The sequence below is a fragment of the Epinephelus fuscoguttatus genome, linkage group LG4 (genome assembly GCF_011397635.1).
Source record: "Epinephelus fuscoguttatus linkage group LG4, E.fuscoguttatus.final_Chr_v1".
Taxonomy (NCBI): Eukaryota; Metazoa; Chordata; class Actinopteri; order Perciformes; family Serranidae; genus Epinephelus; species Epinephelus fuscoguttatus.
In genome coordinates, this window is record NC_064755.1 from 34838938 (window position 1) to 34861523 (window position 22586).

Below are 22586 nucleotides of genomic sequence, written 5' to 3' on the forward strand. Positions count from 1 at the left end.
ACAGGAGAAACACAAATCTGCCCCCTTAGAAGGTTTGTGACAGGGCTGTGGTAGCAGACATTAAATGCGTGTGCATGTGCGTGTGCGTGTGCGTATGCATGTATACACACATACTTATGTGGGAGACAGCGTTCTCTGAAGAGTGTAACTGAGGACTGACAGGTGCTCAGTTCCTGGAAAGTGATCGGTGCTGCTGCTGACTAATAGCTGAATTCTTGCAGTAACCACACGCCTGACTCTGCTCTCTTTGACAGGCTTCTCGGTTTAGCTGTGACTGAATGTGAAAGAAAAAAAAAAAAAACATCTGACTGTACTCGATGAAATGCATTTGTCAAACATCTTGTTCTCAAACACTGTATGTCTGGAAGACGAAAATACTTTGGAGCTTTTTAAAGAAATTTGTATTTGCACGTTTTTACCACAGATGTGCTGAAACAACGGGAGATTATAAAACCACAAGGAAACATTGCTCATATTGTGTTTTCTAGAGTATCATCCAGAGGAAATTCTACTACTTTTAATCTGATCTATCACAAACCACATGCTTTCTCTACATTTAGGCTGAACTGACATGTCACCAAAAAGCAAATAACCTGATACTACTAAACACTGTCTACTATTACTGTTACAGATGAGTCTGTGATGGTCGATGCTTTCCAGGAATTATCGCGTGATCAGATATTGTAATTGTGGTATGCAAAGTTTCCTTCAGTTGCATTGTGCACCTTCCTCTACTTCAGTCCTACGTTTCCCAGAATGAGTTACAACAATCCCCCACAGAGGTGGGGGGGGGGGGGGGGGGGGGTTAACGTGTTATTTTCACCTGTCGATGTGACGTGTAGGTGGTGAGAGCAATAGTGATACCAGCATGAGAGCAAGAACAAAAGAACACAAGATTTTTTTCTTTCCAGGGCAGAAAATGTGAGTAGTGGCATGAACACAAGATACAACGTGTACGTGTCTGCGTTTCAGTGAAGATGCCAGTGGTAAAATAACTACGCCTTTTCTACAATCAGTTTTTTACTGTGTTATTTTTGGACATTTATGTTGATGTTTTTGGAAAGAGGTGCATACTCTTTGATCAAACACAAAATCCTGTACCGTTCAGCCAGCATAAATCTTTAAGTTAAGTTTAAGTTAAGTTTATTTACTTTATTAATACCCCTGAGGAGAAATTCCGCACCATTGATAGCAGTGTGTCCTGAAGTGCATGTGTCTTATCTGCACTTAGGACAAAAAATATATATAAAATTATTATATATATTGTAAGCAGGTATAATGTGCAGATATAATGTTTACTATCTGAGTGTTGCTATCATTTGGCCTTAAATTAAAGTACAGCCGAGGTGGAAGGGGGTGTCAGTTCAGCAGGTATTTCCTCATTGGCCAAAACTGGTGCTACGTACTGTAAAATGTAAAGTAGGGCTGGGTATCGTTTAAAACTACTACACCAGTGCCAACACTAGGACCCCAGAAGTCAAGATGAAGAGACAAAGGCCTTTTTAACCCCTTAGATCACATTCTCAGTCGTATTGTACACCCATTTAACAATATCTGTGCGTTCCAATACCCGTACTACCATAATATATAACATGCCAGGAAAATATTTAGTATGTCTCAATAAAGAGTATGTCAAATTCAGGTTGCCAAAAATACCAGGATGCTCTACTACATCTGGTCCGATTTTGCAGTATGCAGGCCAGCATCCTTTTCTTGCTATTCTGCCCCACAATCCTCTGCACAGCAGATGATACGTCACATTGACTGAGCTGCAAACTGCATGATGACAGCACATTCAAGTAACTGATGACCAGCCAGATAGAAACAATAGGAATACTGATTAAGTGAATAAAATAATCAGAAATTTCAGTTTCGTTTCAGTTAGGGTGCGAGTTTGTTGGGACCGCTCAGGGGCTCGGAGTCGGATGTCAGCTGCTACTGCTGTTTGTTACCTCGTGTTTATCAGGCGGACATTAAACTTAATGTTCACCAGGAGGGGAGCTGCTCGAGAGACTACAGCAAGGGCAGGTTTACTTATCCGGTGGGGAGTCAGGATGGTTTGGGATCAGACCCCTGGTGTATAAAGAATCAAATGCAGGTCTCGTTTGGCCAAAGATGTTTTTAAACTACTTGGTAATGTTTTTTTTTTGGGCTGATATCTTTAAGGTAGTCTGGGGCCGTTTAGTGGCCATTTTGGTAAGGAACCGGAACCAGGGCGAGAAAGACAGGATCCGGAATTTGGTGGATGCGCCTTTCCATCTAAATAAAAGCACCAAGCTAATAAAAATGCGGTGAAACTTTTTAATTTAAAGAATATAATTTACAAGAAAAGCCCCAAGCCATTAAGTTAACCTTTCTCTTTTATTGTAAATCGATGATGCACCAGAATTTAAAGTTTTACTTTGGTGAACACTTTTATTTTGGTGAATTTGGTGAATTCCGGATCCGCTCTCTAGACCGGAACCAGAATCCAGACAAAATTCAGAGTGAATGGAAACCAGGCTCTTCACGTACAGCGATTAGCCTGGTTTCCATTGACGTGAGGCTGTCTTTAAGGTATTGAGTACCAATACACAGCCCTAATGCTAAGGGATCACTAAAGGGATTACTATTCATCCTGTGGGGGACATGAATGTCTGTAGCCACTGCTATGGCAAATCCTGCAACAGTTGTTAAGACATTTCACCCAGAACCACAAATATCATGTCGATGAAAAGTCAGGATATCACCAAAGTCATGAGGATGGATCATAAACATTGGTACAAAAAATGTGCCAATCCCATCAAGTTGATTTGGCATTATTTTACAGAATAAGTGAAAACATGGATCCACTCTTGGCTCAAGAAGAAAAGTCAGGGAATACCAAAGTCCAAAGGCTTCATCCTCTGTGGACCATGAATGTCTGTACAAGATTTCACAGCAATCCATCTAATAGTTGTTGATATATTTCAGTCTGGACCAAAGTAGTGAACTGACCGACTGACGATACCATCTGTAGAGCCGTGCTGCTAAAAAGAAATTAGAATAGTTTGAGTGGATAGTTGCTTTAAATTTACCACTACTTCCTCAGCTACTTTTAAACCACCACTTCCTCAGCTAAGGCAAAATACTAATTGCACAAAAATAGACCTCAGCATGTCGAAGGTGGAGACAGATTCACTGAATTTAAAAACTTTCACTTCTGATGAGAACCACAAACAACTTCTTGAGTACTTTACTATTCTCACTAAAACCAGGGCAACAAAAGGGAGAAAGAAAACCAGGTTGCCTCCCTTCCTCAGAGATTGTAAACTACTTCATACAGCCCAGATCTGATAACCTGAGGCGATGGTCTTAGGTGTTCTTTCTCAGAGGACGTGTTGGCACAGGTCGCTGAAACCTCACAAGTTCACAACCCTGCCAGACACTTTCACGTCTCTTCCTGTTTCCGCCCAGCTCTTCAGTTACGCAAATGGCACAGTAAGCTCGGCGCAGAGGGGAAGAGGTGCTCATGAATTCTGCTGATGAGCACTGGTATCAGCAATGAGTCACATCTTACCATAGACTGGAACATCAGCATGTACCGTCAAGTCTGAGGTGTTTGAAGAGGATTTTCTTAACTTAATTTCCACTTAACTTTACTGTATAAAAAAATTATATGAAATTTAGTTTTTTCTTGCCTTATTTTATGGATCAAACTTTGCTTTATCACCATGGACACCTTAGACACAGAACAATCTTAAAAAAGATCAATGATTAGAAACTCATATCCTTTGATGAATTGAAGGGCATCATAAAGAATGTGGTGACAGAGACATGTGCTTGTTTGTCTTGAGAGGCCACTATGTTTGAATAGTTGTTGTTTTATTGTAGATTTTTTAATTATACGATGTATTTGTTGCACTTCAAATGTGTTTTGTTTGGCCAGGTCTCGCAATCTCGTCCTGGTTGAATAAAGGTTAAATAAAATAAAATAAATCAAATAATCATAATTTAGTAATGGACTTGAGTGACCAAATTTAAATGTTCATTTCCTAAATGTATATATTTGTAAGTGGTTTAATACTTTTAACTGCATCCCCTCCAAAACCAAGAGGTCCAACAGGTGTCCGTTTAAATGAGCATGCTATAATTTTTTAACAATTTTCTTGAAGTCTTTTAACTATTTTCATGCAGTAAGTTTTTCCGAACTCCGCTCGCCGGAAGCAAGGTAGTGGAATCCCATATGCAGAGTTAGAAACACAAAATGGCTGGGAAATTTGCCAACAACTGCCAGGTAATTCCCCCCAAACCTCATGTTTTATTTTCCAGTAAATATTTGAGTAAGACCGTCCTAATCCTAACCCTAAATGTAATTGATGTCAGGCCATGTTTTTTTTAGTTATTGTAAAATTGGTCTTAAATGTCATTCTAAGTGGCATTAAAAAAGTCTTAAATCTTGCTTTAAGCTGCAGGATCCCTGATGGACTCTTCAATAATCGTGGAAAAAAACAGTAAACAGAGTATCTGCGAATAAAAAAATCAATTTATTTAGAAACATACGCTTTAAAACATCCTCAAAGCAATTTAACATTAAACTGTAAAAGTCCATGTCACTGCTGCTGTTCAAAGATCGCAGCTCACAGGGTCTGACCAGTCAGCAACACCTCACCTTCCACATCACTGTGTGCAGCCCTCATTTCTGTTGCTTTAAGTCGTAGTTTGCTCCAAAATTCAGTATTTTTTGTTGAGTAAGCAACAATGATTGATGCAGAAAACCTGCCAACAGCTGATAGCAGCGTGGACGTTTGGTGTGTGAGATGTGTTTTAAGTGCAAAAAGTGCAGAGCAGTAAAACAACGCTTCACCACAACATTTACCATGCTGCACTTTGCAGTGTATCTCTCATGTGAAACCTCCTGTCCTATTTTTTGATCATATGTGCCTGCCCATGGTGTTATGTAACAGACTGCAACACACCGTGACTGAGTTATTGTAGCGGCTGAATACTGGGCAATTACTCTCAAAGAAACTGATCTGTTTTGGGGTTCAACAGGTACATGATGTAGGTGACAGAGTTTTTAGCCATTTAAAAACACATATAGGGCAGAGCTCTACTAATCTGCACTCTGAGGGCGTCCTGTGCAGTGCCGGATTAGAATTAGCCATGCTCTGCGATTGGTCAGATCTGCAACACCATTCAGCAGACATTCTAAAGAGCCATATGTGGGCTGCCGCCACTTGGAGTTAGTGATTTGCATCTCGTTTAAGCCTCCCACTCAGATCTCCATGTGTGCTTCCCTGATTGGCTTTTGATTTAAAAAGTTTAGAGTGTCCCCACCGTCCTGGGTCGGGGTGGACAGGTACTCTAACTCATAACCTCCGCTTCTGTTGGCTGGGCGGACTTCACTTGATGTTTTCTTGTGTTCCAGGATCTGCTGCAGCTGGTGGCTGGCGTACTCAGGCTTGGCTGTGAGGGCTCCTACGGGAACCTCTATGCCCAGGATGTCGGAGACCATGTAGGGGCGAAGCCAGCCCACCAGAGGGGTGCTGCCGGGGGTGTAATGAGTCTGCCGGTGGTAGAAGAGGAGACCATCCACCTGCAGCCAAAAATTCAGAATTAAATGTTTTTCTGTGTGCGTTTCATTAAAAGATTATCTTCCAAAAAAGTCATCACAGCATTTTTAGCATTTAAGACCACTTGCATGGTGCAGCAGTGATGTGTTAGCAGAAAATGGCTGCAGAACAGGAGAACATTTCTTACGCTGAAGTTGTACTCGGCTGCCAGGGCTTTCTGAATCAGCTCTGCTGTGCACTCTGTACTTTGGAGGCTCACAAACCGGAACTGTTGGACCAAACAAAACCAGAGCACCACGTTGTTAGTTCCAAACACAATTTGTCTTCTTGTCAAATGTGAGAAATTGCTTTCCAATGGCGAATTTACTCTACGAGGACTAAGCCTGATTTAGCTCCTGCTGGGCTCCGCCGCACAAAAACACTGAAGATTAAGAGGTGGAACTTGGACTCAAAGTTCACCCAGGCTTCCCCCAAAGCACCGTAATCTTTAAGATTTGTGTGTAATAATCACTTTAGTGCACAATTAGTACCAAAGACGGTAATGGAAGTTTGCCTTTAATTTCCCTTTGTCTCATTTCCCCCTGAGGAGGTTCATGTTTGGGACTTTATTTATACCATATGTGGAAATAAGGTGCAGCAAGGCATAAAGCACAACAAACACAAAATGCAGAAAACCTCAGATTGAATAAACATGTTGCAGCGTCTCAAATAACAATACTGAGCACTGAAAACTAGGAGGGACAAAATGGGGCATGAAGAGGCTCTGTTCCTGTAACTCACGGGGTTGCGCTTGGCGATTTCTGATAGGCCGTCCGTCTCCTGGACTTTGGACTGGAGCCAGAAGAAACGGAACTCAGTCTGTTGATGAGAAAACAAGTACTGTAAACAAAAACCTCCTTTTCGGATCCCGAGCCAATGAGATGGGCAACGTGGCAAAAAAAGCACATCTGTGGCCCAGACTTTGCTACTTAAGCAATTAGACAAGCATTCCTGGATCGCTGGAGGATTAGAAGCCAGTCTTACCGGGCAGTCGTAGACCGGGTGGCCTCTCCAACACATGACATCCAGGATGTAGTATGTTCTGTCCACCTCGCTGTAAATGCAGTCCAGGATCGTGTAGTCTGCATGGGGCAAACACAAAGGGCCATTTACGGACACACAGCATACACTATTATAAAACTAACTTAAAATCCCTTATTATCTCAACTATTATTTACTAAATAAAAAGGCAATAAGACGACGGTTTAACTAGAAGACGACTAAAAACAAACTTGTTCACAAGTCAAAAAACAGCAAAAAAACTGAAGTGTATCATAGTAACAAAATCAACTCCCTGCTTGATGTTTGAGTCATATCTCTGCTGTAATTGACCCCATTAATTTTCAGTTTTTTTCCTTTTAATTCCCCTTAAAGCCCAGGTAAGCAGTCTAATTTTGGCATCTTTCAGCAGAAATCTCATAATAAACTTTGAGCACATTGTAATTCAAGAGGTCTGAGAGAACACCAGACTTCTGCACTTCAGCTTGGCTCTGTTTGCAGGCTTTAGACGGGAAACTCTGGCCAAGCACAGAACATTTTCAGAATTAGCAGTCGTCAGTGATCTCAAACTAGGCAGCACTGAATCAAGACTATTTTACTACATCAAGTATTTCTTGCCTTAAATGTTTTCATAAACTTATTTTTACGTCCTGTTTAGCTGTAGAGAAAGCTTGTGACCCGGCTGCCATGTTGAAAACAGCTGAGCCGAAATAAAGCAATGCCCAATACGTTCTCATTTTACAGCTGCAGTACGACAGGACACTAAAATATGTTTCTGAAAACATTTAAGGCGAGAAATAGGCAACACAGTAATAGACTCTTGATTCTAGGTCTGCCCCCGACTAAACTTTTATGTAGTCGACCAATAGTCGTCATTTAGGGCCATTAGTCGACTAGTCGCGGCATGTTTCCGATATTAATTTAATTATTAAATGATATATTTTGGGTGGGGCAACACAATGGTTTGAGTTGAAGGTGTGAGAAAGAATAGTATCAGTAACATTGTTAACACTGTGCTACATTACAGAGAAATACAAAACCGTACTAATGAACCTTCATTAATATAGGCCTATATTTTATCTCCAAGTGCACGTCACACACTGAGCGAGCCGCCTGTTAATGACGCTGTGGGCTAATGGGCATGTAGCTACTGACATGTTTCAGATGATACGTCATGTTTGTAGTCAACTAATGAAGATGAGTTTACATATCACCTTGGGTTCGTCCTTCACCTTCTCAAAATGATCCCACACTTTGGATTTCCTGCCCGACATGTTATTAACTAGCCTGTGGAATAACCGCAGGTACCAGCCCTGGAAATTAACGTGACTTATTTTGACTGGCGCAGCTCCTAATAGAGTTTCACTTTTGTTCAGTTTTTTTTTTCCTGCAACTAAGCGACCAATGAAATCTCGCCAACTAAAGACCTTTCTAGTCGACTAACCTTTGGTCGACTATTAGAGGGCAGTCCTACTTGTTTCATATGTGATCAGCACTGCCACAGTTCACAAGCAGTGACTGATATAACTGTCAGCAGCATTAGAGATCCCCCAGCTCTGATTGGTTGTTTTCATTATTCTTGCTAATGCCATTCAGAGTTCTATGAGGAGGCAGAGGAGCACAGATTATCTGCCTCATGTGCCACCTTGAGGCTATAGTGACAGGTATATAAAAAATAACTTTATACAATTGCTTAAAAATGACATAGTGTAGCTTTAAACATCATTAAGATTGCAAAAATCTCTTCACTAAAATCACGACTGCATAAACTCCAAGTAACTGATGAGTGGGAGTCGATGGGAGAACCTACAGTTGGTGGAATACGTTCTTGTGTTGCTAAAATGACCCTGACTGGCCACCATAGTGAACCACTGCACTCCAAATACAACAGGCCCTCCTACCTTTTCCCATGGCTGAGTTGTGTCTGTTCCCACCAGGCAGCAGGGAGGGGAAACGGTTCACACAGTAGCCGCTTTTGGTGTAAGCTGCAGTGGAACCCTTGGGAGAGAGAAAAAAAAAAAGGTCAAAATCAGAGGCGCTACATGACTCCGGAAACAACTCCTGCCACGTCAGCCACCCTGTTATTTGAACTATCTGACCGAGTTTGACATTTCATGTGCGAGGTGTTCATGTGTCAGTCATATTAAAAAAGGTGACAAAGAGATCAGAACACTGGATGATTTGTTTTCTTCTGCTAGTTGACTGTATTTCCTTCATCAGTGCTACTTTTCTGATGGTTATTTCAAACGTATCCGCCCCCCCCACCAAAAGTACCCCTCGACCAGCACAACTTTTGGTATGTTTGAAACTTTCAATAAATTCTTGTCATCATGCAGTAACACTAAGACAACGCTGAAGGTATCTTGAACTGCATCTTTTCGATAAGTTGCACATACAGTAGGGCTGCCACGATGAGTCGACTAATCGATGACTAATCGACTATTAAAATAATCAGTGACTATTTTAGTAGTCGACTAATCGGTTTGAGTCATTTTTCATAGAAAAGTACTATAAACGTACCCCAAAATACTCTTACTGCAGCTTCTTACGTTCAGATATTGGCAGCTTTACAGACTCTCCCGTGACAGTGAACTAAAACCCTTTGGCGTGAGTATGAAACAAGACATTAGATGACATAATTTTGGGGTTTGGGCGAGACAGACCAACATTTTAACACGTTTTTCGATGAAATGATTAGTCGACTAATCGAAGAAATAATCGACAGATTAGTCGACAATGAAAATAATCGTTAGTGGCAGCCCTAACATACAGTAATATAAACTAAAATTATTTTAGGAATTACGTATGACTAATATTTTTATGAATTAAAATTCCAAAAAAATATCCTGTACCCACTACAGTTCTCCAAAGTGCTACCTGGAGAACTGCTCCACATACTTATAAAGGCATTTGTTCACAACACTGTGAAACTACGTGAACATGCTTTAATTTATTTTTAGATTATTTTGGGCGGCTTTTTGCCCGTCAGACAGGACAGACCAAGTGTGAAAGGAGGAGAGAGTGAGGATGACATGCGGCGAAGGCTAGAATCGCCTTCGTATATGGGACGCCTACTCTACCCACACCACCGTGACACATGCTTCTGAAAGCTGCCAACTGAGCCCAACTAAAGGTCACCTAATACACACACTCAAACAGTCATGGGGGATTTATAATAATGATAAACTGATGATTTGGAAAAATGTTCACAGAAACCAAAACACTTAAAATTAGGGCTGATGACTTATGACGTGGCAAACACTGGAAAAATTATATAACATTATGAAAGTGATGTTCTATAAACTGCGTCACACTCATTTCTTTAGTTTTGAATTGCAATTGATTTCGAATCATTACTTTGAACAACAGAATTTAGTCAAATGAAAACAGTGTGATACTGTCACCACTAGAGCTGAAACGATTACTTGATTAGGGGATACATGGTGGTGCATGTACATGCAGCAGCTCAGCACACTGTAAAGCGGCTCTCTTTAATAAGTATTCTGTTAGTTTACATGTTACTGAGTGCCACGTATGCTTATTTATTTATTTATTTTTTTGTGTGCATTTATTTATTTCTAAGCGAATAATTTTAACTTAATTTATGTTCACGACACATGTTGGCTTGTGTGCGCAAATGTGTGTGCATGTGTGGGCAGTGTGAGTGTGTGTATAGAGCATGAATGAATGAAAATTTATCCTTTATAATTTATTACTTTAAAATGAGTTGTTTTATTCTGAGCATCGAATTTCATTGTATTCATTGACATAAAAGCAATTAAACTGAATTTAATCATCACAACATGATCTCACTGAAACTAGAGCTGCAACTAATGATTGTTTTTATTGGTTATTTTATCAATTAAAATGTAAAAAAAAAAACAGTGTTTCACAAAGCCTAACATGAAGTCCTTGAGTGTCTTGTTTTGTCCAAAACCCAAAGATATTCAGTTTACTGTCATAGAGGAGCAGAGATTCCAGAAACTATCCATATTTAAGAAGCTGGAATCAGTCACAGGCTACACAAATTCTCCAAATATTTGACTCTTACAATTAAAGAAATTCTGGGATATGCAATAGCTAATAACTGCAAAGCTATGTAACTTGGAAATACAAATGATTGAGTAATGGATAATGACAGGTATTAATTTATTTCCTTTACCATTCTGACTGTGGAAAGAATGTTGTTATAAATGACACTCACGGTTGTATATACAAACTAAAACTCAATAAATATTTAAGCATAAACCATGAAGCTGGGATTAGAAAATTTCGAATTGTTTTAATTTAAAGAAATCACTTAAACAGATTGATTATCAAACTAGTTGGCGATTAATTTAACAGTTATCAATTTATGGATTAATTGTGGAGCTCTAACTGGAAGTCTGAGGACAATACTACTGAATTATTGCCCAGCCCATATCCTATTTTATGCCATATTGTATTTGGAGCTCCCTAGATGCACTTAAAAATAGAAATGAGTGACTGAAATTCATAAGACAACTAGATGACTATACCTGCTCAGGTCATGAGAATAATGGGATTTTTAGGTGTAGGTGGTCTGAACACTTGTCAAACCCCAAACTCTTGCCTCTTGCCTTAACTTCCCACAGAGCTGCTCAGGAGCTTTCAAAGATCGCAGTGTCTCATTGGGTAACTCTGACAAATAAATGTGAGCGCTCACAGGCGGATGAAACCTGTCTCTTTCAGTTTTTCCTTGAGCAACGGAAACCATCTGTTGCTTCTGTTTAATAACGAGTGCTGTGCTGTGGTGTTCTAGAGATTTGTCGTCAATGAGGTCAAGATCTAAAACAATGAAATGAGGAACCAGATGACTGTCATTATGATAATACAGATGGTTGCATCACAGGGTGTGGAGTGACACTGCTACAACAAAGGTTCCTGTGTGCTCACGGAGGAAAGTTGCAGTCTACAGCCAGTATGACTAGACGGGCATGTTGTACCAGAGTTACCAGTAATCTAATGCTGATAAGCATTTTCAACCCTTTTCATTACTCATGAACCACAGAACTGTCACAATACCTGGTAAATGAGGCGACTGGTTTACATTTACACCACCACAGAAAGACACATGCAGAGTTGTAAGAACGTAAACTGGAAAACCTCAGGTTTATTTTTTAACAAGAAGGTATCTGACAGAGAATTTCATTTCTAATAAACTATGTCATGATGATGATTTTGAAACTAAACTAGAGGAAGGCTGAAAGAGGGGAGTGTTTGGAGGTGCATCTAATTTGACTGACAGGTTTCTCCTGATGCAACACAGTCGGGATGAGAAACAAGAACTGGCTCCAGTTGAGAAACAAATTGTCAGATCCATCGGAATTGTATGTCAATGATCTTATCAATTCCTTTTTATCAGTGGTGTCATTTTCTTCTGACAGCAACACATTGCAAAACAATGACGTCAATCTTATGCATCTGCAGCAAGAGAGAGTCACGGAGGAAGAGTCATGGAGGAAGAGACATGGAGGAAGAGACGGTCCGAACTGTGGCTTCATTTCACGAGTAACGACAACAGTGCTGCTCGTAATGTCTGTAAAATTATCATATCAAGTAAGTGTGGAAACACCAGCAATGTGGTGACACATCTTGCAACAACACAGGCTTTAATTGTATTTAACACTACACACAAGTGCTGCTGCTTCCCAGCTGAACAGCACGTCTGTTAAAAAGAGTAAATATCCTGTCACAGGCAGGCTTAGCAGATTTTTTCTTTGACTAAGAAAACTTACATGAAGAAGAATGTTGTACAAAAATTCTCTCATTTCATCTATTTTAAAAGATGAATAAAACAGTTGCATTGATGCTATAAACTTTTAAAGATCTACATTTTTTTTCCACACAGAAAACTGATCAGGAATAAAGGAAATAGAACAGAATCAATAATTATCACTGGTATAAATAAATCCTCATCTATTCCCATCCCTACAACACAGAGCTTGAGTAGCTGCCACTAAATTGCCTGTTTTTTTTCCCTATTTTCCTTTTTTTTTATGCTGTAAAGCCCTCTGAGGCAAATTGTGATTTGTGATATTGGGCTTTATAAATAAAATTGAATTGAATTGAATTAATACGGAAGCATACTGCATTTACTTGACAAATTAAAAATAATCTGTTTTATTGAGTAATTTTTTCTGTTTTTTTGTAATTTTTTTCCCCCTGTTTTTCGTGGTATTTTTGTTTGTTTTTCGGGGTATTTTTTTCTGTTTTTCTGAGTATTTCTTTCTGAGTTAAGAGAGCAATAGAACAACAGATGCTTTCATTCCTTTCTTGAGAGCTCAATATAATGGAAGCAAACATGACCCGCTTGTTTAGTTTAATCCAGTTTTACTTTGTTTTGGGTTTGAGACACTGGGAGATACTCTTGTCTTTAAGTCATATAGATGGTGTTATCATTAGTTTGTCGAGTTTACGCAGGCCCCTTACTTGAGTCACCATGTAGCCAGCCTGAATGCATTTCAGATGCATCATCTTGTATCCATGGAGCTTGCCATATGTGTCCACCTGATTCTGGAGAAACACTGCAATGTCCAGCAGATCTAAATGGGCTTTTCGTCTGAACAACTGCAAAGTCTTAAGGTGCCACAAAAAAAAAAATCACACTGAAAAAACAGAAAATTTAAAAAAAAATAATAAAAAAATAAAAAAAAAATTACTCAATAAAACTGTTTTTTTTTTTTTTTTTTTTTTAAATTTGTCGAGTGAATGCAGTATGCTTCCGTAAATTACATCCAAACTGCCGTTTTTAAATTTACAACTTTTTTTGGTGGGGTAAGGAGAAATTCAATGTTATTTGGGGGCTACTAAGAAAATAATAAAAGTTAAATGTTTTGAAGGAACTCTGAAACAATCTCTCACACCCTCAATATCTTGTTTTTTTCTGCATTCATGTTAGCAAGTTTCTGTATAACAATGTAGTGTTTGTAGAAGGCCGAGTAGCTAATTGGCGGCAGTAGCTCAGTCCACAGGGACTTGGCCTAGAATCCGGAGGGTTGCTGCTTCAAGTCCCCGTGTGGACCAAGTTTGAAGCTTGGACTGGTAGCTGGAGAGGCGCCAGTTTGCCTCTTGGGCACTGCTGAACAAGCACAGTGACTACAATTTTGATTAAAATTGATTCAATTTAAACTTTTGGATATTTGTTTCATCTTGTGACAGAATTCCCTGATTCAATCTCTCATCTAAAAGAGAAAATATGGCATAAAAATGGGAGTAACAACAAAGCCCAGGGCAAACGTCAGTAAATGTTGTTGCTGTGTTCGGGCCTCGGGTTCCTGGAAATTTGGGATTCTATCAGACCGAGGAAAATCCCAGTAAGCTCATTACAGCTAATGGTGAACATGAGGATGATGCTGACAAAATAACTACTGACGTAACAATGACCAGAGCAAGATCAGTGATAAACATGTCTAATATTCTTAACTTAGGTCAAACCTGATGAAATGAATATTACTACAGAATAATACTTGGGGGCTGCTTAATTTCTTCTCTGTTACTACCTTTGCATTACCTATAAAGCTGTTTAAGGTAATAAAAAGGCAGAGTACAGTAACTATATATACTATAATTTAGCCACTGCAGCAATCAGAATCAGAAATACATTATAGTTCCCTGAGGGGAGATTGTGATTCGTTACAGTCACTCTGATGTAAAGAATAGAGAATTATAAGAAGTAAGAATAAGAGTATGAAATATAGGTATGTAAATATAATGTAATAAAATAAAACTGAAATAAAAATGTGCAATATGCTAAAATGTTTAACACTAGTACTTAAGATATTAAAAACAATATGCCTTTGTAGGGGGAAATGGTTTAGCGAAAATAACTGTTAGCTGCAGAACAGACAGAGCGTGCAAAATTCAAAGGAATTACTGCACAACTTTTTTTTGAGAGAATTTATAATTATTATTCAGCCTTTATACCAAATTATATTGTTTCCTTAAAGCTTCAGAGCTCAGGGCAGGCCCACAGCCCTGGAATCACTGCTATTAGACCCTTTTACACTGCCAGATTTCTGGCGAATGTTGGGCCGTTTTGCCGGCACGCTGCGAGCATTTAGACACACAGAGCCGGACTGGCAAGTTGATCCGAGGTGCCCAATTTTCTGCCTCGTAGGGTAGTCATATTGGTGAAACCCTTTTAGTTTAAACAGACCGAGGCGGCCTTCCGCAACGGGAGGGGCTGTTGATGACTTGTGGGAGGAGCTGTTGATGACGCCGCACGTGTGACCCACTGGCGATGGATAAACAGTAAACAGCTGATAGCAGGAATTAGTGAGCAGCTAGTAGGAAGAGGGAAACGCAAACCTGACAGACACTGTAAAGATGAGCAACTGGGGAGACAAGGAATTGCGCGCCCTCCTTGTCCTCGCAAACGAAGAGGCCATTAACCATCAGATGACAGGGACGGTGATGGACGGGCCAACTTACGAGAGAATCGCCAAAGGACTGACCAGCCGCGGCTTCCCTCCCATGTCACTGGTTACGTCGCATGCTGAGCTACACGTTTTGTTACTTGCTCACGCCCCCCATTGCCCTGAAAAAGCCACATTCTGTATGAACAAAAGTAGGTAGGCACCATTTTGCCATACTCCCTGATTTTGTTTTTATACTGCCAATGCTGAACGAAGACTGATTGGGCTTTCCTGCAAATTTGCACAATTCCTATCTAAAAAGGGCTACAGATACAACACTTTCAGAAATGAGAAAAACCCTTTGGTCTGTGGGCTGAATGCACCTGGAGCGGGAGATAAAATATTACACAAGTGAAAACTTTCCAGCACGGAGACAGAAATCCTTCCCTTTCTGATAATCTTTCTTTTTGTTCCTGTATTACAATCTAATGACATAATTCACGTTATGTCAGCATGACGAGAACTTCTCTTATTTCCACATCAGTGACGAGACACACTGTGGCTAAATACAACAGGTGTTACAACATTTGTGTTGCTTTGGGTCTGACACAATGCAGTGCATTGATGAATGGGAATTGATAGGATTTTATTGATATCAATGCCCTTATCGATTCTGCTTATCGATCCAATTCTTTATCGATTCCCTTATCGATTCTTCCTATGAATTAATGATATCACCTCCTGTTGTCTGTAACCCAATACATCTGCTTTCAGAACGTTTTATTATGAGCCTTAAAGCCATGGTCTAGTTTAGAAAGATGATGAGAAAGATTTGAAAAAAAGCATCCCCAGCCTGAGTGTGTCAACACCACGCAGCTAGTGCAGCTAACTCAGGTGAGGCAGCTAACGCAGCTAGCCCAGCATATTATAACAACAAATAGCGCGCAAATCAACTCAGCTGCCCTCATCTTACCATCCTTGGTGTTCCCATGAAATCCGACAACAGGAGCGGGGATGCGCCGAAGCTCCACAGTGGGCTAGCAGCTCCAGGGAGGCTAACAACAACAGCGCCCCGCCCGCCGTCCACCTGGAGCGGGGATGCGCTGAAGCTCCACAGCGAGCTAGCAGCTCCAGGGAGGCTAACAACAGCTGAAGTGAAGCTACGGTTTTGACCGCTTCTGTCTCTCCACCATTACATCTTCTTTGTTGTTGAACGGGCTGCTGACTGACGAGCATAGATTCGGTGTAATGAAAAGAATCGATAAGGGAATCGTTAAGCATAAAAGCTAATAATGTCGATGAATTGGACTAGTTGGAACCGGTTCTTAACAGGAACTGGTTCTCGATTCCCATCCCTACAATGCACTATGGCTACTTCTTGTTCTTCGATTTTCTCAACACTTCTTTAGATTCACGGCCAACCAGTTTTTGTTATTGAGTTATATTCATGTGGGCATGTAGCAGAGTGATGTTCTTGAGTGTTGAAAACAATTGCAACCTGTTGCTATATGTGCAACTGCATTGATTTATTTTAATGAAACTGCTTCACATCACAACTCAGACTCAAAATACATTAAAAAATAATAATGTTATGATTCATGCCATACTATGAGAGCACATCTTTATGGTTTCATAATGAAATTACTTCCTGTTCACTGCTCTCTCCGACAGGTTCAGGAGAATTCTTCCCACATTATTCATGTTGTGTAGACAGGATGGCTCATCTTACTCACAGGCACAACTCATCCTGTCTTCCTCTCCATACCAGGAATGCAGTGCTGAATTTACAAGCAATAAATGCAAAGTACAATAATCTTCTCATAATATTGATTCAGCGCAGTCGTGACAGTGCATCCAGACTACGAAATATCCTGACGGCTGTTGTTTATGTTAATCAAGTTTTTGAAAGTGGTGAGACTTTCCATCAGGGCTGGAAGATGACACATCAAAAAACAGCCAAGATGGAAACCAGTTCAAAAGCCAGTAAGAAGCAGCTTGTAGAATCTCATTTGTGTCTGATTGACAGCTCTGTGGTGAATTATCAATGTGGTGCCATAAAATAATCATGTTACTCCTTGCTGAATACAGAAATTCAGGAGCTGCAGTAACACATCATAGAAAAGCAATGACAGGTTCTCACCTTGGAGGCAACAATGAGAGATCTTTTCCCCACAGGACAGACCACCATCAGCCAATCAGTGTCCAGTTCTGATGGCACATCCACCAGCCACTCTGACAGCATGAGCTGAGGAGGAAGAGGAACTTTGTTAAAAGCAAATCTAAATTTCATCTTCATCAACACTGCATTAAAAAAGTCCAAAAATGATAATGTCCAATCTGTTGGCATTCAACAAGCTTGTTCGGCCATCATTCTGTAAACTCTGGCTCCCTCTGCTGGCTAAGATGAAGAATGCAATAGAAAAGAACATGGCCAACTAAGGCAGAAATGTTGTGACGTTATTCCGCCTTACCGTTATGTATAAATGCCATAATTATGGAATGGGAGGCAGAGTTGTCTCGCCTTCAAGCACAAAGAAGGGGTAGTAACACTTCAAAATTGCTATCTGTGTAAAAAGGGACAGCCGGCAGGACAGGAGGAGTGTGAGGTTTTGTTGATGTGTTATGAGGAATTTATACTTCTGCGCCATACCCTCCGCTGTTACCTGACATGCACCTCCCCAGAGATGAAACTATACATTGCATTTCCCTCAGTGGAAACAAAGCTTTTATTTACTTTGATTTCACAGATAAGAAACAATAAATTGTGAAGACAATAAAGCCCCCACAGAAATAGCATTTTTGGCTTCATATGAGCAGAGGAAATCTCCGCTTGTCGCTAGGCTAATTTATACAATGCGAAATGCCATAGGCTTGCGCTAATAACGTTAGCGTGTTGTTTGTTTGGAAAATGTGTTTAGTATAAGACAGTTGTTTTGTCAGTGAACCTTGTGAGTTGTAATGTAGCTGAATTTTGTAACGTTACCTTTGTTAAATGTTGCTGTTGTCCCTGGCTTCATGAGTAGAGGAAATGTCCACTAGCTGCTAGGCTAATTTTTACAAAGTAAAATGCCATAGGCTTATGCTAATAATGTTAGGATGTTGTATTTGTGGGGAAAATGTGTCCAGATAAAGACAAGTGTTTGTCTGTGAATGCTGTGAGTTATAGTGAAGCTGATTTGTGTACTTGTGTTTGAAATTGTCTCCATTAAGCCATGTTTAATGTGTGTTTAATGTGTGTTTTGAATCAACTTAACTTTGAAGCACTTCACAGAAACCCCATCGACGACTAATGTTTTGGAGGTGTAACTGCAGAGTGACACAGACACACAACGGCGCAGGCAACGTGCATAGGCTCTGCAGAGAGCTGACACACAAGTATAAATGTGTTTTATGCGTGTGACTCACTGCCAGGAGATTTAAAAAGCAGCTAGCAGCAGTTAGCAGCTAGCATATTGGTAAGAAAATGAGGTCCAGGGGCTCCTTACCCTCCTCACAGAAGACGAGATCTGCTGCTACATAACAGTCACTACGTTTACATGCACAGCTTAATCGAGCTATGCTCAAAATTCGATTTTGGCGTCTAATCGGACTTCTGTCCTTGTCCCAGTTTACATGCAACTGAGAAAATCGAATTACTGACGGGAATGTGTCCTCCTCCTCAACACTAGGTGGCGATATGTGTCGTTTCAGCGGATTAATACGGCCCCCTTTCCGGTTGACCTATTATGTCACTTAATAATAAACAACTGGAGTCAGGTGGCAGACCGGCATTTTCGAACAACAGCAAGATGGATAATCGTACAGCTTTGTTCATCTCGTACGTAATGTACGCGTTACTGATTGTGCAGATAAGGTGCACGCTATCCCTCGTGGTCATGGTGATTTCGAGAGGCAGACAAGAACGCCGTATGCTGTTGGAGGCCTACAACAATAGCATGTCTTGTCTGTTCTGGGGTCATACGCCAGCGCGGGGGGTGTGGAGCATGCGCACATGCATTGTCTAGTTTAACTCCGATTAAGGTGTATACATGCTGAGAAAATCGAATTCCAATCGCATTATCTGAGTGTCTTAATCGGAGCTGGAGAACTCCGATATTAGTAAGAGTAACGCGTTTACATGCACTTCAGTTGTCCAGTTATAGTCATATTAAGGCAATAATTCATTTTTTTCAAGTGTCATGTAAACGTACTGAGTGACAGTAAAAGATTGTTACTGCCATGTTATTCTATTGTTACTGTTTTAAAGCTCTGCCCGAGGCGTGCGTTGCATGCCACACTAGAGGCTGGTGTTGTAGTGTTACACATCTTGGTTCTTTTGCTTCCAGTGTACAATCTAAAATCACACACTGTTGGGGCATTATGCCGCCACTGTTTGCTTTCTGTATTCTCTATGAAAAAGAGCTAAGCTGTTGCAGCTTTATCGTGGAATCTCAAATCTCAAATCGAATCTCAAAGCAGCTTTTCACACTTGAATACAAATAATATATCTGGGTAATAACACATCAAACACCGACCTGGTTTGCATAATGTTTTGGCAGCTTCCTCCTCTCGATCTCCATCCCCTCTTCTTCCTCTGTGGTGCCATCTTGCTCCTTTTCCCCCTGCTCTTTTTTCTCCATGTCCTCCTCTCCATCGCTGTCTGCCCCTGTCCAGTCCCCATCAGCCAGACGCCGCGCATGGTTGACGTAGTTTAACCTTTTACTGAAATTAGCGATGGAAAAAAAGGCTCATTCAGATACATGCGCTATGGCATTATTTTAAAGACGTAAACATCTGTGTGATTTACCTGTACACAAGGTATGTTGGTCATTCAAACACCACTACTGTGTTCATGGCACAGTACAGATGTGTGAAGGGCAGAAAACCTTTATATTATGTATTACAATAAGATTAGATTAGATAGATAAGATTTAGAGTCGTGACTTGAGGTTGGAGAAATTCCAATCCAGAAGGAACAGGCTTCATACTGTGAACTAACAATGGAAAACTCCACAGTCAAATACTGAAATATAAATATGAGGATGTTTACCTTTTCTGCAGGTCAAGGAAGCGCCGCCGTCGCTCGCTCTGCTCCAGCACGCTGTACTTGCTCTTGTACTGGGCCAGCCGAGGGTGGGGGGCGGCTGTGCTGTTGGGCTCCTTGGACACAGCAAAGCTGGCCGAGAGGGCCTGGGTCAGGTCATCCATGGGGACTCTGGAAAATCAATACAACCATGTAAGTTTATCGAGACAGTAAATCCAATGCACCTGCTTCTACTGTGAGAAAAGGTGGTTGATGAATTCAATTAAGTATCACACGAGTCTGAATTGGAAAACAGAGCCATTATTAGTGTCAAAAGTTATTCATAATCTTTGGGAACAGCACTGATGCCAGAGGACAACAGGGCAGAAACACTGCTGGGTCTTTGTGTGATCACATACAGGTGCTCTTTGGATACTTCAGGTGTACTTTACTTTGCTTATTCAATCTTGTAAAGGGCTCATTGCAGGGGGAGACTATCATCTGTAGGTATGTACTTTTTCCCACTCCTTTACGGAAATGTAAACCCAAATTGCGAAATTGTGTTGAGAATCTTTTGTTTGCTTTGTTTCTTATGACATTTCTGTTTACATGTTCAAAATAAATAATAATCTAATCTAATCTGTAGAGTGTTGACCTGCTGAAGAAGACCTATATCTGTTGTAAAGCACTGGTCATTTTAAATACATACTGCCATGTAAAATAAAGGCATTTTAATTTTGCACAAACTCCAACAGGTTTTTGAAAGAGGTTTGCATTTTATATTTTTACTGAGACCATTTTACTCATGATCCTTCACAAGATGGAATCTACTCCTTTGAATTATGCGTGAAAACGACCAGGACATAATTAAATATATGTACGAGGGATGGGATGAACGATACTGCACTATAATAGTGATGCTGTCGAAGCACCAATACTACATGATAGCCTTTTATGAATCTGAGACAAAGGTGTCATTTTCTTAGGCAGTTCAGCCCTTTGCCAGTCTGTCTGACGTTTGCATGATGGCACACAGGTTCATGAATATCAGAATATCATTTACTGCTTTTAATGTATGAATCAGTGCCGCAATAAATTATATTTACTGATTATCTTTAATATTTGTCTAGTTTATAAAATGTCAGGGAAAAAAGTGACAAATTCCCAGAGTTCAAGGTGATGTCTTCAAATTACTTGTTTTGCCAACAGTGTAAAACCCATTTACATGCAATTTACAACGACACAAAACAGCAGATCCTCAGACATGAGAAGCTGAAGCCATAAAAGCTTTATAGACTAACTGAACTGATTATCAAAATATACAGTGTGCCTATATAGCAGAGCTACTGTAAACATGCAATCACATAACCTCTCAGTCTTTGACAACATCGGATCATGTACTCATATACTTAAAACATTTATTATGTCTGTGCCCTCCACCAGGAACTCCTCAGATACTGTTTAGGCACCACAGAAGAAGCAGGGGACTTCACCTGGTTAGTGAGTTTTAATCCCAAAGTTACACTTAGCTAGTGTAACGTAGCTAGTACTACATCATATAACTGTTAACGAATTGTCCGTTTTACAGGACATTTTAGCCACCTCGCTGTAATCTCCGCACTCGTAAAACGCCGAGACAACAAACGTCTTTTAAAATAGGTGATAAAATATAATAAAAGTGACCCTTGTATGTCAGGCTGCTAGCTACCGCTGCACCTAGTCAGCCAGTCATCTTAGCAGCTAGCATCGTGCTAAACCTGCTAGCATACAGTTAGCCGGCTAGTCGTTAGCAACACTAGCGTCACCGCTTTAATTTCCAACTAGCTACACATAATTATGAAGCCCAGAGCACGTATTAGACAGCAGATTTGTTCAGATAAAAGCATTAATAACATCATTAGTTAAATAGATACCGTGGACATTCAGGGAGGCTGCTGCTGAAACGTCACACTGTCATCTTTCCCACCAGCGGCGAGTTTGAGTTGGCCGACTGCAGCAGCGAACTATCCCGGAGTTTGGCCAGAGCGAACTTCTGCAGAGATACTGAGTTAGCGGTCTATTGAAGGACTTGTGATTTCTATGTTTTCTTACATTTATGTGTGTGCAGCTGTGGACGAAGTATTCAGATCTTTTACTAAAGCAAAAGTAGCAATATAACAATGTAAAAATACTCGCAAAGTACCAAAAGTATTGGAGAATTACTTTTTTCAGAACAATGCATATTATATATTGGACATTAGAATGACAATGATGTTGCAGCTGCATTAAGTTGGGACTCATTTTTAATTACTTTAAACACTGTAGTTTGACCCATAAAAATATATCATAATTTGTTAGTTTATTCATATTTTGCAAAGTAACTTCTGACTAAAGCTATCACATAAATGCAGTGGAGCAAAAAGCACTATATTTGCCCTCAAAATGTAGTGGAGTAGGAGTACAAAGAAACAGGTGGGCCAGTAAGTAAAATGGAATTACTGAAGTACAAGTACTTCAAAAATGTACTGATGTACAGTAGTTGAGTACATGTTGCGTCAGTTACATTCCACCACTGTGTTTGTGCAGGTATGTAAGTAAGAACTACTCAGATCATTAAGTAAAAGTAGCAGTACCACATAATAAACACTACCTGTAAAA

General features: G+C 40.2%; 1 protein-coding gene across 1 annotated transcript; it reads right to left on the minus strand.

Moving 5' to 3' along the window:
* Window positions 1–4486: 4486 nt before the first annotated feature.
* snupn (snurportin 1) lies at window positions 4487–21981 on the minus strand. The gene is made up of 9 exons (XM_049573570.1): window positions 21863–21981; window positions 19977–20141; window positions 19462–19648; window positions 17088–17192; window positions 8474–8570; window positions 6558–6655; window positions 6315–6392; window positions 5722–5802; window positions 4487–5557 (listed from the first exon to the last, which is right to left on the minus strand). The coding sequence occupies exons 2-9, from the start codon at window positions 20132–20134 to the stop codon at window positions 5237–5239; spliced, it is 1125 nt and encodes a 374-aa protein (XP_049429527.1). The 5' UTR covers window positions 20135–20141; window positions 21863–21981; the 3' UTR covers window positions 4487–5236.
* Window positions 21982–22586: the final 605 nt, after the last annotated feature.

What these genes read in the sequence shown, in the direction of transcription:
- snupn (XM_049573570.1), bottom strand. Translation starts at nt 20,134, where the DNA reads ATGGATGACCTGACCCAGGCCCTCTCGGCCAGCTTTGCTGTGTCCAAG. An exon ending in ACCCGGTCTACGACTGCCCG is followed by an intron (nt 6,393 to 6,557) that starts GTAAGACTGGCT and finishes TCTCATCAACAG; the next exon opens with ACTGAGTTCCGTTTCTTCTG. An exon ending in AAATCGCCAAGCGCAACCCC is followed by an intron (nt 5,803 to 6,314) that starts GTGAGTTACAGG and finishes TTGGTCCAACAG; the next exon opens with TTCCGGTTTGTGAGCCTCCA.